The 16,562-nt window shown below is 34.5% G+C and overlaps 2 protein-coding genes across 3 annotated transcripts in view; both read left to right on the forward strand.

The window, feature by feature from the left end:
* trpm2 (transient receptor potential cation channel, subfamily M, member 2) overlaps window positions 1-10,761 on the forward strand; it is a 46,577-nt gene extending 35,816 nt beyond the window's left edge. The window contains 9 exon segments of the mRNA XM_016242041.1: window positions 207-294; window positions 426-513; window positions 1,720-1,868; window positions 1,971-2,023; window positions 4,014-4,043; window positions 4,553-4,642; window positions 7,175-7,340; window positions 7,716-7,832; window positions 10,535-10,761. Coding sequence (XP_016097527.1) covers window positions 207-294; window positions 426-513; window positions 1,720-1,868; window positions 1,971-2,023; window positions 4,014-4,043; window positions 4,553-4,642; window positions 7,175-7,340; window positions 7,716-7,832; window positions 10,535-10,660 — 907 coding nt within the window. The 3' untranslated portion in view covers window positions 10,661-10,761.
* A 5,309-nt stretch (window positions 10,762-16,070) lies between these two features.
* Window positions 16,071-16,562, forward strand: part of LOC107558389 (mitogen-activated protein kinase kinase kinase 13-like) — a 77,971-nt gene continuing 77,479 nt past the window's right edge. For both annotated transcript variants that reach the window (XM_016242054.1, XM_016242057.1), the window contains exon 1: window positions 16,071-16,359. The gene's annotated coding sequence lies outside the window, so the exon portion shown is untranslated. The remainder of the gene's footprint in view (window positions 16,360-16,562) is intronic.

The following is a 16,562-nucleotide window of genomic DNA, read 5'->3' on the forward strand; positions in this document are numbered from 1 at the left end:
ATTGTGTCTTTTTTCTACACGCACACACACACACACACATATATATATATATATATATATATATATATATATTTATGGAGATGTGTATATACTGTATATAGAGTAGTATGTCATTTAATGTACAATCATAAGGCAATCAAATGACATTGCAATTAATTTAGAATCTCAAGCTGGTATGTAGGTTAATCGTGTCTGTTTCCGCTCAGGGTTGGTGTGATGTCAGAACTTCTGGAGCGCGAGCCGGAGATGGTTTCTGCCACCGTGGCAAAACGACTGTCCAGGCTTGAAGAGCAGGTGTGGTTCTGCCAGAAACACCCACAAATACAGATAGAATCAGTGTTTTACTGTTTGGTCTGTTCATGTTTTCAGGCAGCATGGCAAAGTAAATGTGAGTGTCAGATGGTGAATGTCTTGTCTTCTGGCAGGTCTCGGACTCCACCAAAGCTTTACGATGGATTATAGATGCACTGAAATCTCAGGGATGCAAATCCAAAATGCAGCCGCCACTAATGAGTGAGCAGAGTGCTTTTAAATCAGCTCTTATAAGATGTATGCATCCTTCTGGATCATGATATGTATGGGCGGTATGACCAAAAATGTATATCACGGTATTTTTCAAAATTATACCGGTTTCACGGTACATGACGGTATTTTTTTTCATGCAGTATGAAAAGCCGCTAAAAGGGTCTGAAAGTTGCTAAATCTAGTGCTAAAGTCTCGCTGGTGTGTGTGAGACGCGGGAGCTGATGGCAGCGGGCGCTGGATATTTGTGGAGGTCCGTGTGGATATTGTGTCTGAGTTCTTCTGTGGCATCACGTTCTATTAGTTCTACAGCTTCAGTTTCTGAACTTTCACGCTTACTAACACATACAGCTGTTCCCTCACCACAGTGCAGCAGTGAAAAGAGACCCCTTTCAAACAGTGCCGCGTTCCCAACGTTGTTTAAGCGTCATATTGCGGTATTTTAAAAATTCATATCATAACAAAATTAAACACCGGTATTCGGTATGAACCGGTATACCGCCCAGCACTAATATGTATGTTTAGCAGATCAAGCACACTCGTATTCATTTTTTAAAGTATTCGAGGAACAAATTATGTTTTTTTTAATGATAACTTACTGTTCAAAAGTTTTTGAAAAAAGTATTTTCTGTTCTTCAAGGCTGCATTTATTTGATAAAAAACACTGTAAAAATAGTTAAATGTTATTACAATTTAAAATAACTGTGAATACATGTTAAATGTAATTTATTTCTGTGATCAAAGCTGAATTTCCAGCATCATTACTCCAGTCTTCAGTGTCACATGATCTTCAGAAATCAAATCATTCTAATATTTGCTGATTTCTGATTATTATCAGTGTTGAAAACAGTTGTGCTGCTTCATATTTTTGTGGAAACAGTGATACATTTTATTTTTCAGGATTCTTTGATTAATAGAAGGTTCAAAAGAACAGCGTTTATTTGGAATGGAAATCTTTTGTAACATTATAAATGTCTTTGTTGTCACTTTTGATTGTTTTAATCCATCCTTGCTGAATGAAAATATGAATTTCTTTAAAAAAAAAAAAAAAAACCTTGACCTCTGACCTCAAAACCGAACTGTAGAGTATTTTAGATGGCCTATTATTTATCACTTATTTTTGCACCCTGTTTTGTGCCTAAATTCAAGGCAGTAGCTGTCTGCTGCTGTTGTGAATGAACTCTTCTGTCTGTGCAGCAGGTAAAAGCTCTGACAGAGATGATGGTGAATCCAGTGGACAGGAGACAGATGAAGAAACGGCTCCTCACACGTTTGCACGTCAGCTTCAGTATCCCAGCAGTACCGTCAAACGCTTCCCCGTGCCTGAGGAGAAGGTGCCCTGGGAGGTGCCTGATATCAATTATATAACATATTTTACCAAATGAAACAACATTATTTTGGATTGTTTATCTTATGTGACTCATGTGACTTATGTTTTGCGTTTTTAGGTAAACTTCACTCCATATCTTCCCCCAGTTTACAGTCAACAGGACAGCAGCGAGTGAGTTTCATTCTGACAAACAGAACGGCACAATTAATCAAACTGATATACAGGGATATAGTTGTGTGCTATTGTTATGCACTATTAAATATATTGTCTGCATACTTCAAAGTGAAGTCTAATGCGTTCAAGTCATGTCGGAAAGATCTTATTTACAAGTTGAACACATATCAATGCAGTGTCTGTATTAATGGTAAATTTGTTTAAAACAGGGTTATCATAGTTTACTAAATCTAAAACAATAAAAAACTGTTTCGTTATTTGAAATAGAATAAATGTTAACTGCAATAAAATATAATTGTAAAAAATTGAATAAATAAATTATACATTATGTAATTATATATAAAGGGAAACAAATTCAGCTAGATTCCAAAGCAACATTTCTGTTTTTGTTTAGTTTAACTTGACGGATTAAAATACCTAAAACTAAAATAAAAATTAAGGAAACCGATATAGGCTTATTTAAAAACAAAAAAAACAAAAAAAAATTACAATGATTTTTTCCCCCCCGCTAGATGCCAAGGCAACATTTCTATAAAAACAAATACTGAAATTAACTAAAGTTAAAATTAAAACTATTTTATTATTAATAATATTTTTATTAAACTTGACATGAAGCTAAAACTACAACTACATATAACAAAACTAATAAAAATGACAAAACACAACAAAATACTAAAACGTAAACTAAAATGAAAATGGGAAACATAAAAATTAAGACTAATTGAAAAATAAAAGCTCACACGTTTGCACGTCAGCTTCAGTATCCCAGCAGTACCGTCAAACGCTTCCCCGTGCCTGAGGAGAAGGTGCCCTGGGAGGTGCCTGATATCAATTATATAACATATTTTACCAAATGAAACAACATTATTTTGGATTGTTTATCTTATGTGACTCATGTGACTTATGTTTTGCATTTTTAGGTAAACTTCACTCCATATCTTCCCCCAGTTTACAGTCAACAGGACAGCAGCGAGTGAGTTTCATTCTGACAAATTGTTATGCACTATTAAATATATTGTCTGCATACTTCAAAGTGAAGTCTAATGCGTTCAAGTCATGTCGGAAAGATCTTATTTACAAGTTGAACACATATCAATGCAGTGTCTGTATTAATGGTAAATTTGTTTAAAACAGGGTTATCATAGTTTACTAAATCTAAAACAATAAAAAACTGTTTCGTTATTTGAAATAGAATAAATGTTAACTGCAATAAAATATAATTGTAAAAAATTGAATAAATAAATTATACATTATGTAATTATATATAAAGGGAAACAAATTCAGCTAGATTCCAAAGCAACATTTCTGTTTTTGTTTAGTTTAACTTGACGGATTAAAATACCTAAAACTAAAATAAAAATTAAGGAAACCGATATAGGCTTATTTAAAAACAAAAAAAACAAAAAAAAATTACAATGATTTTTTCCCCCCCGCTAGATGCCAAGGCAACATTTCTATAAAAACAAATACTGAAATTAACTAAAGTTAAAATTAAAACTATTTTATTATTAATAATATTATTATTAAACTTGACATGAAGCTAAAACTACAACTACATATAACAAAACTAATAAAAATGACAAAACACAACAAAATACTAAGACGTAAACTAAAATGAAAATGGGAAACATAAAAATTAAGACTAATTGAAAAATAAAAGTGAAAAATGAAAATTCTAGTAGCCGAAGACTTTTGCACAGTAGTGTAGATAGAATATGCATAGAATATACATAGAATAAATAGAATTGAGGTAGAATATATTATGATTCAGTTATTCATAAATTGAATAAAAACAGAAAAGCAAAAAAACATATTTATTCATCATTTTGTATGCAGAGTTTTTTTACACTTTATGTAGAGAATGTACATCGTCAAGTTTAATAGAAATGACGGAAACATACATTCACTGAATTGCAATTTTGAAGACTTATTCTAAATCTTAAAATGCATTTGTTTTGTAAATAAAAACACTGTTTTCTGTGTACAGCTCTGACGCTTCAGTCTTGGACAAGCACAGGTATGCAAAACATATGTGACCCTGGACCACAAAACCAGTCTTAAGTGCATTTTTCATGTATGTGTGTGCAAATTTGATGTATAGTTTGTTAGGATAGGACAATATTTGTCTGAGATACAACTATTTGAAAATCTGGACTCTGAGGGTGCAAAAAAAATCTAAATATTGAGAAAATCATCTTTAAAGTTGTCCAAATGAAGTTCTTAGCAATGCATATTACTAATCAAAACTGAAGTTTTGATATATTTACAGTAGGACATTTACAAAATATCTTCATGGAACATGATCTTTACTTAATATCCTAATGATTTTTGGCATAAAAGAAAAATCGATAATTGTGACCCATACAATGTATTTTTGGCTATTGCTACAAATATCCCCCAGCGACTTAACACTGCTTTTGTGCTGCAGGGTCACATATATATTCATCTCTGTCTTTATTCTCCTATCAGATTTTGCATTTAATTTGTTTGAGTGCTAAGTTTTATTCTCATGAATGGATTTGGCAGGAATCCAGGAGGAAGGACTGGGATTCGGGGAAAAGGGGCTCTGAAATCCCTCGGTCCGAATCACATTGTCCACCCAATCCTCACCAGGTGAAATAAAATCCCCTTCATGTCCTGATCTCCACTGGAATTAAACTCTAATCTCATATCAGATTGAAGTTTACAACCGAAATTAAGACTTTATTTAATGTTTTAGAAGTCTCTTCTGTTCTCCAAGGCTGCATTCATTTAATTAAAAATACAGTAAAAACAGTTACTGTATATTGTGAACTATTATTGCAATATTTTTATGTGAATATATTGTAAAATGTAATTTATTTCTGTGATGCGCAGCTGTATTTTCAGCATCATTACTCCAGTCTACAGTGTCACATGATCTTCAGAAATCAGTCTAATATGCTGATTTGCTGCTCAGTTATTATTATGGTTAAAAACAGTTTTTGCTGCTTAATATTTTTGTGGAAATCATACTTTTTAAATGAGTCTTTGATAAATAGAAAGAACAGCATTTATTTTAAATAAAAATTGATTGTAACATTATAAATGTATTTTAATCAGTTTAATGCATCTTTGCTAAATACCAGTATTAAGTACTTATCCCAAACTTTTGAATGGCAGTCACACTTTTCACTGAAATATTAAGCAAAAAAAAAAAAGTTTTCAACATTGACAATAATCAGAAATGTTTCTTAAGCAGCAAATCAGCATATTAGAATGATTTCTGAAGATCATGTGACACTGAAGACTGGAGTAATGATGCTGAAAATTCAGCTGCGCATCACAGCAATAAATTAAATTTTACTGTATATTAACACAGAAAGCAGTTATTTTAAATATTAATAATATTTCACAATCTTTTTACTGTATTTTTGACCAAATAAATGCAGCCTTGGTGAGCAGAAGAGACTTCTTTCAAAGACATGAAAAAAAAATCGTAATTATTTCAAACTTTTGACTATGGATGCACCGATAGGGTTTTTTTGGCCGATACCGATTTTAACAAACAACTATTGGCCGATACCGATATTGGTCAATTGCATAAAGCAGGGCTTAAAAACGCGAAAAGAAAAAAAGATTGGTTCACTCCGAGCAGAATCTGTATTTGAACGTTTCTGTTCCTGCGTTCCTCTGTGAAACCGGTTTGAGTAGAAAACATACCGGTTAATAACGTTATTTGTTTGACTTTTTTTTTTGCCAATAATAATAATAAAGTACAGCATTTCATTTACTCAAAAAGAAAAAAAATCATGAAGAGAGTCTTGAATGATCTCTCTCAGTCATAGCCAATACAGCATCATCTTTTCTAGATTTACCAAAGACCAAATGTATTAAACAAAAGAAAAAAACTGTCAACGCAATAAAAACATTAAAGAATTATTTTTCAAGATATTTAAAAATGTTTCAACATGGATAAAAAAACGCTACTCCTATAAGCGTTAATTTTAAGAGGAAAAAAGCAGCCTAAATTAGTAGGCTGTATGTTGCATTTTATTACTGTAGGCTAAAATAATGGTAAATAAAATCAAAATGACAAACACAATTAAGATATTTTAGTTCCCTTCTCTCCACAACAAAAGTTGTATTTAGACTAAATATAAGCGTCAAGCCAAAACAAATTAATTTAAATATGAAACTGAAGCCTACCTCTCTCGTTCGGCATGAATCCAAATGTTTCCATATTCGCGAAGTATCTGAATGCTAACCTATTATTTATTATGTGAACTATAGGCTTTGTTCTTCACTCGCATTATGGATGTAAAACATCATCCTTCACATATAGGCTATATCAGCAGTGAGGCACTGTTCACACTGAACGACTATTACTACGGACTATTTAAATTGAGCAGTGAAACATTTTATGTTTCTTTAACTTTATTTTATTTTGATAATGAACAGGCTGCGATGTCAAATTTGCAAATATTTGTTGTATGTGCGTGTGAGGCACCGACGCGATCACTACATTGTTTTCCCAACTGTTACTCCATCATTTATTTATGGTCATACCAACGCTGGTTTGTCATACAGATAGAAGCAAAACATCATTCAAGACTGTAAAGCTTTTGTAAAATAAAGAAAACTGATTTCTGCCGTCTCGTTTTTTTCCCGTGAACTTCGGAGCGCGTTACAATTATCAGAAACTCAGCACAATTTTTTTCTTTTGTTTTGTTAATCTGTTAATGATTTAAGTGAAATATATTTTGTGTATAGGCCTATATATTCCTTTTTATGTAGCCTATATAGTTTTATTCTGTTTTCTCCCTTCACAGAAACGCGTGATGTGACCTTGTGTGAATCCGTGTTCTACACTGGTTTCAAACAAAAAGCTGCATATTACCGGCCATTAATTTTCACTTAAATGTAGGCCTAAAACGTTGGATTTTGCAACAGACATGCAACTCGTTGTCTCCATGCAGTTAATTAATAAACCATCGGTATCTGCCCTTTTCGTGCTATTTCCGATATGCCGATGGCTTTAAAATAATAAAAAATCGGCCGATAAATATCGGTGGCCGATACGCTGAGGCATCCCTACTTTTGACTGTTAGTCATGAAAATCATCATAATTACTGTTATTTGTAACGAAGATTAACTAGTTATACTCAAACACAACACAAACTGGCTTTAGAGATATGCTAAGCATATATTGAGTCAATCCTAAATTTTTGTTCCTAAACTTTTTTTCTTGCAGTGCACAGCTAAACCTGATGAGCCTCTAGCACAGACACTGGAGAGGATTCTGGGTAAAAAGTTACATGACAAGACCAAGTCTAAACTAGAGACTGGAGAAGAGGTGAGAATGATAAATCCACAAAATCGTCACTGATTAAAAGACATTGTTACAGACATTAAGATCATATATTTGAACTGCATTACTTTTCATATATTAACTATGGTCTACTTAGCTAGTAAATTTAACTTTCATTTAGCAGATATTTCCTGTTGCATGGAAAAAATACAGCATGCAATAAATAAATAATTACAGAATTAAAATTTTTTTAATGAATTATACCTTGCATGCACTGTTTGATTACATTTTATTGCTTATATTTTTCTGTATTATTTGTTCAAACATATTCACCTGATGCAACTGCTGTATCAGAAATCGCAAAAATCCAATTAGTAACACATTTGGTTACACAGGATGTGTGTTTTCCCTCTGATGCAGGTGTATAAGGGTTATGTAGATGACAGCAGGAACACCGATAATGCCTGGATAGAGACCACCATCATCACACTTCACTGTGACAAACGCACTCCGCTCATGGCAGATATGAACCACATTGTGAGTAGGAAATATCACTTCCTCTCATATTGCAGCGATTTCTGTACAATTTAAATGTAGGATTATTGGCCAAAATGAATACAAAGTGTTTTTTGGTTTACAAATAAACTAAAAATGCTGCTCAAGTGCCAATGGCAAGTAAAATCCATGATAAGGTAAAAATCAGACCCTGATGCAAGTCAAACACATACAAACCATCTGCTATTTTGACTCATGCATCTGCTAACAACATGCGTTTCCTTCTCAACTGAGACTGACTCATCTCGCTTTTCATGTTGACCTGTGCTGTTTCCCACAGATATGCAAGGGAAACTATCCAAAGCATCTGTTTATGTGTAATATTTATATTCATAATTTTATAAAAAATAATGCAAAATCAATTGCATGATCTGTTCAGCGAGCGGCTGAGAGGAGCAGCGCTTTTAGTTAAAACAGATATTCTGTTGCTTCTCTGCAAGTATAGCCGAAATCACAGCACAGCTATTATCTTTATCTTATGTGTATTTGATTTCATCAGACGACGGCTTGATTATAAATCTGGATTTTTGTGCAGATTAACATCTTGGAAGGGAGAGCTGGTTATGTAGTCTAAATGGGTCGTGTTTCAGTCACTGTTTCATATTCATTCCATTGTCTGACAACCGAAACAGTGAAATATAACAATGAAAACAGTTTTATTGAGAATTTAGCTGCTTCAAAATACAGTGTGTGGGCACAGAGAGGCAAACAAATGTAATAATAAATAATAAATGTACAGCATGTTCAGAAGAAGTGAGCTGCCCTGTCATGCAAAAATGTAAACAGGCTTGTGTAAGTAAATTGCTCAGTACAAATAAAGATAAGTAATGGGAACCTAATATTTCTATGTTTTTTTTCATGTGTCTAATAGACATGAACAAGTTCTTGAAAAACATCTATGACCTTTGAAACATGTCTAGTCTTCATGCTCTATGTTGACTATGGTTTCACTAATAATAAACATATGTACATCTGCATAAAGCATCCATATTTGACCATGCCCATGTTGATTAGAGTATTAAAAACTTGAAAAGTATTCATTTAAGACGCATTTAGAACAGATAAAAATGCAATGAAAACAGTTTTATTGAGAATTTAGCTGCTTCAAAATACAGTGTGTGGGCACAGAGAGGCAAACAAATGTAATAATAAATAATAAATGTACAGCATGTTCAGAAGAAGTGAGCTGCCCTGTCATGCAAAAATATAAACAGGCTTGTGTAAGTAAATTGCTCAGTACAAATAAAGATAAGTAATGGGAACCTAATATTTCTGTTTTTTTTTCATGTGTCTAATAGACATGAACAAGTTCTTGAAAAACATCTATGACCTTTGAAACATGTCTAGTCTTCATGCTCTATGTTGACTATGGTTTCACTAATAATAAACACATGTACATCTGCATAAAGCATCAATATTTGACCATGCCCATGTTGATTAGAGTATTAAAAACTTGAAAAGTATTCATTTAAGACGCATTTAGAACAGATAAAAATGTGAGATTAAGTTGCGATTAATCACGAGTTAACTTATGGCAATCATGCGATTAATCGCGATAAATTTTTTATTATTTTTTTCCCGATTTACAGTTCTAGTATAAAGATATATATATATATATATTAAAATATAAAAAAATATATACGTCTAATAGACATGAACAAGTTCTTGAAAAACATCTATGACCTTTGAAACATGTCTAGTCTTCATGCTCTATGTTGACTATGGTTTCACTAATAATAAACACATGTACATCTGCATAAAGCATCCATATTTGACCATGCCCATGTTGATTAGAGTATTAAAAACTTGAAAAGTATTCATTTAAGACGCATTTAGAACAGATAAAAATGTGAGATTAAGTTGCGATTAATCACGAGTTAACTTATGGCAATCATGCGATTAATCACGATTAATTTTTTATTATTTTTTTCCCGATTTACAGTTCTAGTATAAAGATATATATATATATATATTAAAATATAAAAAAATATATACTTTTATCAAAATTATGCGAAATGTAATTGCATGGCTGGTAAGAAATATTTATGTCCATTAGTTGGTGTGATAAAGTCTATTTTGCACACTGTATATGCTATATATATTTATACATAAGGGGAAAGTAACAGATGCTATGAATTTGGATTTCAAAGTTGCAGTGCTCCACTTACAGTGCATCTAAATATATAATATTTGTATAATATCTATGCTTTGTGTGAGTTGTGGGATTTCCCAATTTTTTTAAATTCTTCATTTATATATATATATAATGTTTTATATTGGTAATTTTATAAAAACTATTTTTTTACCATTTTGCACACATGTATGCGCAATATTTTTTTATTTATTATTTAACATATATACGTGTGTATAAAATAAGTTTATCATAACAGATGCTTTGTATTATGGGATTTCCTGATGTAAAAATTTTAGTGCTCCACTTACGTTGTGCTGGGAGCTCATAACACTCTCTGAGGAGCTGATTCTGAACTGTCTACAAGATGCGGGTCCCAGTTGGATGCCGTCTCGATAGACATAAAACATCATAAGCACATTGAGTTTTATGGCTCTGTGCAGTCATATTCTCAGCGCTCCATAAGTGGTTTTTATTTAGTGAATTAAGTGGCAGTATTTCAGCTCTTATTGGGTTTACAGAGTAATTCAAGCTGTCTTTGTTTTTGCTGCAGGTCGAGAGCTCGCTGTCGTCTCATCAGCTGCTCCAGTGGTGGGAAGTGAGCAGCACCGCTTGTGTGTGTCCGTACCAACGAGAGGCTCTGCGTCAGATAGCACAGTGTCATAACACACACTTCTGACCCTCAGGAAAACACACAAACACACTCTGCACTCCTATGTGTCTTTAAAGGTGTGGCATTTCTGTGCCACAAACTGTGGAAGATTGTTTCTGCCACAGAATAAAAAACTAAAAAAGTTTTTTTCTAATGTCAGAATTGTAAGATATAAACTCAGAATTGTGAGAAAAAAATCTGATCATCATTTTTACTTAAAGCACGAAAAAAACATGAATGAACATCAGAACCTATTTTATTTCAACCGCGGAAAGACGTCAATACATTGAGTATTGAGTATCCACTGAAGGCAGGTCAGCCGCACCACACGGATACATTGTTTTCATTTAAATCAAAGCGTAAACAACGTAGAAAATGTATCCGCGTGACGCAGCTGACACAGAATAGCATACACTGTTTGCCTTCAGTGGATACTCTCCAAAATGGCAATAGGGTGGGGAGACGAACATTTTGGGCATTTAACCCATCCTAAGTGCACACACACAGCAGTGAACACACACACACACCCGGAGCAGTGGGCAGCCATTTATGCTGTGGTGCCCGGGGAGCAGTTGGGGGTTCGGTGCCTTGCTCAAGGGCACCTCAGTCGTGGTATTGAAGGTGGGAGAGAGCGCTGTACATTCACTCCCCCCACCTACAATCTCTGCTGGGACTCGAATCCGCAACCTTTGGGTTACGAGTCCGACTCTCTAACCATTAGGCCACGACTTCCCCAAATATTCTTGTAAATGTATAGAAATCTAGTTTGATATGCAAATGTATGTGGGATTGACATTTTTGGGTGAACTAACCCTTTTATCTACTCTCCTGTCTGATCTGTTTGTCGAACAATATGGTGGATTCAGCGTTATGATTGGTCAGATCGCATGTCAGTCAAGCTCCCTGCGAAGGTTCAATTCTGAGTTTCTATCTTGGAATTCTGACTTCTTTTTCTTGATATAACAATTCTGAGTAAATCTGTAGTGAGTTTACATATATCTCACCAGTGTTAATTTTGTTGACGAATAATTTTCATCATAATGTTCGTCAACGACATTTTTGTCACTGACGACAACGAGACGATAACGAACTAAAATAATTTTTGAATGACAAAAATTATGACGAAAATGTATTGACATTTTCGTCGACGAATAAAAGCGAGATGTTAGGGAGGGACGATTTGGGAAGAGATTCATTCAATTTCAGAAGGAATCTGCTGCGTGGTTCGGAGGTTAGATGCGTACATACGAACCGGCGGGACATAAGCTAAAATACACTTACTGCACGTCGCATAAAACGTTGAAAAATGTCAATATGTGGGAGTAAGAGAAGAGCAGACATATAGATAAATCTGACGACGCAAGAGAGAACTCAGTTCGGTCGGGTTTTCTGAGCGCAGACACTGAAGCATACACACACACAGAAAGCGCCTCTCACAGCGCGTGAGTACTCTTTCGCGTCGCATGAACGAAGAATTAAGAATTACACACAAAATGATGTCGAATTGTCAGTTTTGACAAGTATTCACGTAAACACAGTTGATTACGTCTTCACTGAATGTAAACAGCAGGGAGAACGTGTATCAGTACATTGCATCCATTGCAGCTGTGCATTCGGTTTTAAAGGGACAGCAGCCTAATTTAGTCATTGATGTTAATCAAGCAACAAAAGAAAGAAAATCATTCACTGCTCTTGACTGAAAAACTTTAGTAGCCCTAAAGATTAATCTAAATTTATTTACAGAAATAAATATGTCTGCTTGAAAGAATGAAGAATATGATAAACAAGTTGCTATAAAGAATGCATAATTAGCCTATATAACCATTGGCATTTCATTAAAAAGAAGACCATGTTCTTGTTCTTTATGAGACGTGGTTTTATTAATTTGAACATAACATTAACATTGACACATAGCATGTTGTGTGTCACTGCAGTTAAATCGGTGTCTATCATGATAAAACCTTAATATCAAACCTATATCATGAGTTTGGAAATTTTGGAGAAATGCTTAATAAACGCATTGCACTGTAACTAAACCCATTCGTTTTCAGCCGACTAAATTTACTGTCGATTTAGTCGACTAAAACTAAAAACAATTCAGGTGACTAAAATATGACTAAAACTAAATCAAAATTTGCTGTTAAAACTAACACTGTATCTCACAATTCTGACTTTGTTTCTTGATTTTGCCATGCTGAGTTATTTTCTCGCAATTCTAAAAAAAGTCAGAATTGCGAGATAAGTACCTCTTTAACATTTGCATCCTGTGGCAGAAATGGGCTTTCATAGCAAACGGCAGCAAACAAAATTGTGTTCAATCAAGTTTTTGGATCGCAATTTTGTTGTATGCTGTTAATGTTGCCAGATATGTCGCTCACTTTCATGCAGATTTCTGTACAATCCATAAGCCATACAGTTAGCTTCACACATATGGTGCTTTGAATATGTTTTATAATGTATTTATTAGTTATTTTGCACAGAAGTTTTGGTATCTGGGTCAATATGAATTAGAATGTGTTTGTTGTACATTTTAAATGTCAAATGCAGGTACCCAAAATCAAGTTTTTAGTTTGCATACATGTGCACAGACAAATATACTGTTCTTTATGCAAGAAATAAATGTAGAGGTAGCTAGTTGCAGGGTGAAGTAAGGACTTTTATTTTGCAATAATGACCAATTGGCTGTACTTTATCCCACATATTACAAGGCTATTTACCAAATAAATAAATGATGCACATTAAATATTTAAACTTTACACCATAAACTTCAGTTGAGCCTTATTTATTAATTTGTGAAACGAGCAAGTTATACAAGAGAAATGAACCAAAGGTGCATATTCTGTACATATTTCAACATGTAGCAATAATGCACATGCCTTTGATTCATGTACAGTGCTGACAGGGTTTAATGGCCAGATGGTAGATTAGGCAGCATTGCATTATGGGATGTCAGCAGGCAGATACATTTGACCATATTATTTCACATTGAACATTAACCTGCATTTTGCAAGCAATTATGCAATGCCTTTAATATCAAAGCAAATGCAGACGTGTGAACAATGATCTGTCCTCAGACAGGTTTAAGTTAGTGTGTCAGGTTTAAAATAAATATCTGCATTGTTAAAAAGTATTAAGACACGAATAAAGCTGAAAAAATACAACTGAATAAAAAAGTACTGAAAGCAAACTAGTTTATTTGATCAAAGATGAATAACATAATATGCATATTGGTGTATGCAGTGTAAAAATTGTGAGAAGTTAGTTTTAGTTCAATGGTTTGCTGTAACGAAACATTTAATTACATCTTCAAAAAAGGGATATAGGAACTTATTTGTCATTCATGAACAATTAAATATGTTGTCTAACCGTAACCTGTGAAGATTACAACTTGATAGCAGACATAAATCAATCACTTTTCTTAGCTTATGTTTTTCCACAATACATGTGCTGTATGTTCTTTATTATTATTTTATACATTTATTTTTAATTTTTTTATTATTATTTATTTCTCTCTCCCAAAACCCCACCCTTCAAAGCAAAAAACACGCCTTTCAGCTGTGAAAGAGCCACGCACTGCTTTCACTTCGAGTCGAAATCCTCTGAAATTATAAACAGAAAACACACACAGGTCCGAACATTAAGCCAATAAATCAACACGTATGCAATGCACTGTACAAAACAATACACACTAGCGGTGTTCGATTCGCTAACGAATCGTTCTTTTGAGTCGGATCTTTAAATGAATCGGTTGGTCTGAACGATTCTTTCATGAATGAGACTGAATCGGGTTCACGTGTCCGATTCGTAATGACTGATCCGAGGATTTTGGTGCTGGGGACGAACAGTAATACATTTTTTTGTTGTTGTTGCTAAAATCAAAAATCTCGCTGGTTAATGCCTTGATGTACATATGAAACAGTTCCCAGTTCTTATTTGGTTCCCCTCAAAAAGCAAACTAAATTAATTAAATAATAAACACACAAACAAATGGTTTGCTGGGTTGGTTTTAATAAACAGGATTTTTTATTAATATATAGCAATAATGCTATTATTATGCAGCACTCAAAAAATAAAAACCATGACTGTAATGATGTGAAACTCTGATAAACTGTATAAAATATTGGAACTTTGGAACGTAAGGATAACGTGATGACGTAAAAGAATCTTATTCCTTTTCAAATAAATAAATAATCCAATGGGAACGTTAGGGCAACGTTCTGTATTTGCTGGGCTGGTTTTAATCAACAGGATTGTATTATTAAATAATAGCAGTTACTTAAAACTGTTTTTGTTTATTTAAATGCAATATATATTTAGGTTGTAATTTTCTTCGTTCTTATGTGATGAATCATGGCTCTAATGAAGTGGAAAACTGATAAACCAGTGCTGCGTTCAGCCCCGACAAAAACGGTGCAAAGCGTGTTTTAAACGGAAACGGTGGTGCGTTGAACACTGTTCTGATGACGCAAGAGTTGCAGCTGCGGCAGCTGAGAAGGCCATTCTGTGTGTTCTTTCTGAAGAATTTCCGGGGCCTGATGAAATCGGTATAAATACATGTTTAATACTGCAAAATACGCTCGATGTTACAGTCACTGCCCTTGCCCTCCAGAATAAAAGAGAGCATCCCAATCAAATGAAGGGATTTGTGGAAACTGTGGTTCCTAATTATTGTGATCCAACATTTGCCTCGCATTTCAGGACGAAAAGACAAACATTTCAGGTGAAGGATAATCCACTTCTTACCTCCGAGACTGTGTTATGATCTATATGACCTTATTATTTTAATTGTGAGTATTAGGCTTATCATTATTGCTGATCGCTGTTGCTGTGCTATGATATTGTAATATTTACCATTATATAATCAGAGGAATATAGAAAAGTTTATGAAAGTGTCACTCCATAATGCAATAGCATTTTTAAGTTACATTAATCCATGTCTAGCACACCTTCCTAAGGAAAGGATATGGATCAGAAGACATTGCAATTACTAAATGATATTTAAACAGACTTAAAGAAGTTCCAAATCTATACTTGCGCGCTTATTATTTCAGTTATTTTGCCTTTAATGTAAATAAGCATGTGCAAACAATATACTTGCTCTTGTGAATTTATTTTGATGTTAATTACATTGTGCCAGCTGTCTCTTTAATACCGCGTGGTTTATATACATGCTGCTGATTGGGCTGACATGTTTGACACACCCACCAAACAAGAGAAAACGCATTTAAAACCCGGTTGCACACCGTTTCCAGGAAACATGTCGTTCACACCGGTTTGAGCTTGAACGTGCCCCAGGCTTTTGGAACGCAGGGATAACGTGATGACGTAAAAGAATCACTGATTCGGTTCTTGGAAACGAACTGTTCGAACGAGCCGGCTCGTTCAAATGATTCGGACCTCCCTTCCCTACAATACAACGCGCACAGCTACAGAACGAGTGAAGTGTGTGTTGTGGTGTAGGTGTCAAATGTAACTGTAGTGAGCACAGTAACTACAGCAGACAGTCTAGCAGTCATTGATTAAACACGCGAGCGCGACAATACGCGTTCATAGATATTCAGCATCCTCGAGGACTGAATGAATGAAGAACGCGCTGTGATCTATTTTTATCCCGCGCGCTGGTGCAGGTGCACAGGTCAGAGCAGGCGGAAGTGACGAGTGCGCTCACGAGACGCGCATTAAACCGTCGGGATTGGATCGGAGGACAGTCGAGCGGAGCTCAGCCGGTAGGATTTCACTGCTTTCCTTCGTTTGCCACTCACATCTTGTGATTTACGACCGTCTTGAGTTATGGTAGCATAAACGCTGGCATTTTTCGCCCGTCTTATAGGCTTGTTTACGTTGTGTGTGTGTGTGTGTGTGTGTGTGTGTGTGTGTGTGTGTGTGTGTGTGTGTGTGTGTGTGTGTGTGTGTGTGTGTGAGTGTGTGT

The sequence above is a fragment of the Sinocyclocheilus grahami genome, unplaced genomic scaffold, assembly GCF_001515645.1.
Source record: "Sinocyclocheilus grahami isolate Dianchi unplaced genomic scaffold, SAMN03320097.WGS_v1.1 scaffold644.1, whole genome shotgun sequence".
Lineage (NCBI taxonomy): Eukaryota > Metazoa > Chordata > Actinopteri > Cypriniformes > Cyprinidae > Sinocyclocheilus > Sinocyclocheilus grahami.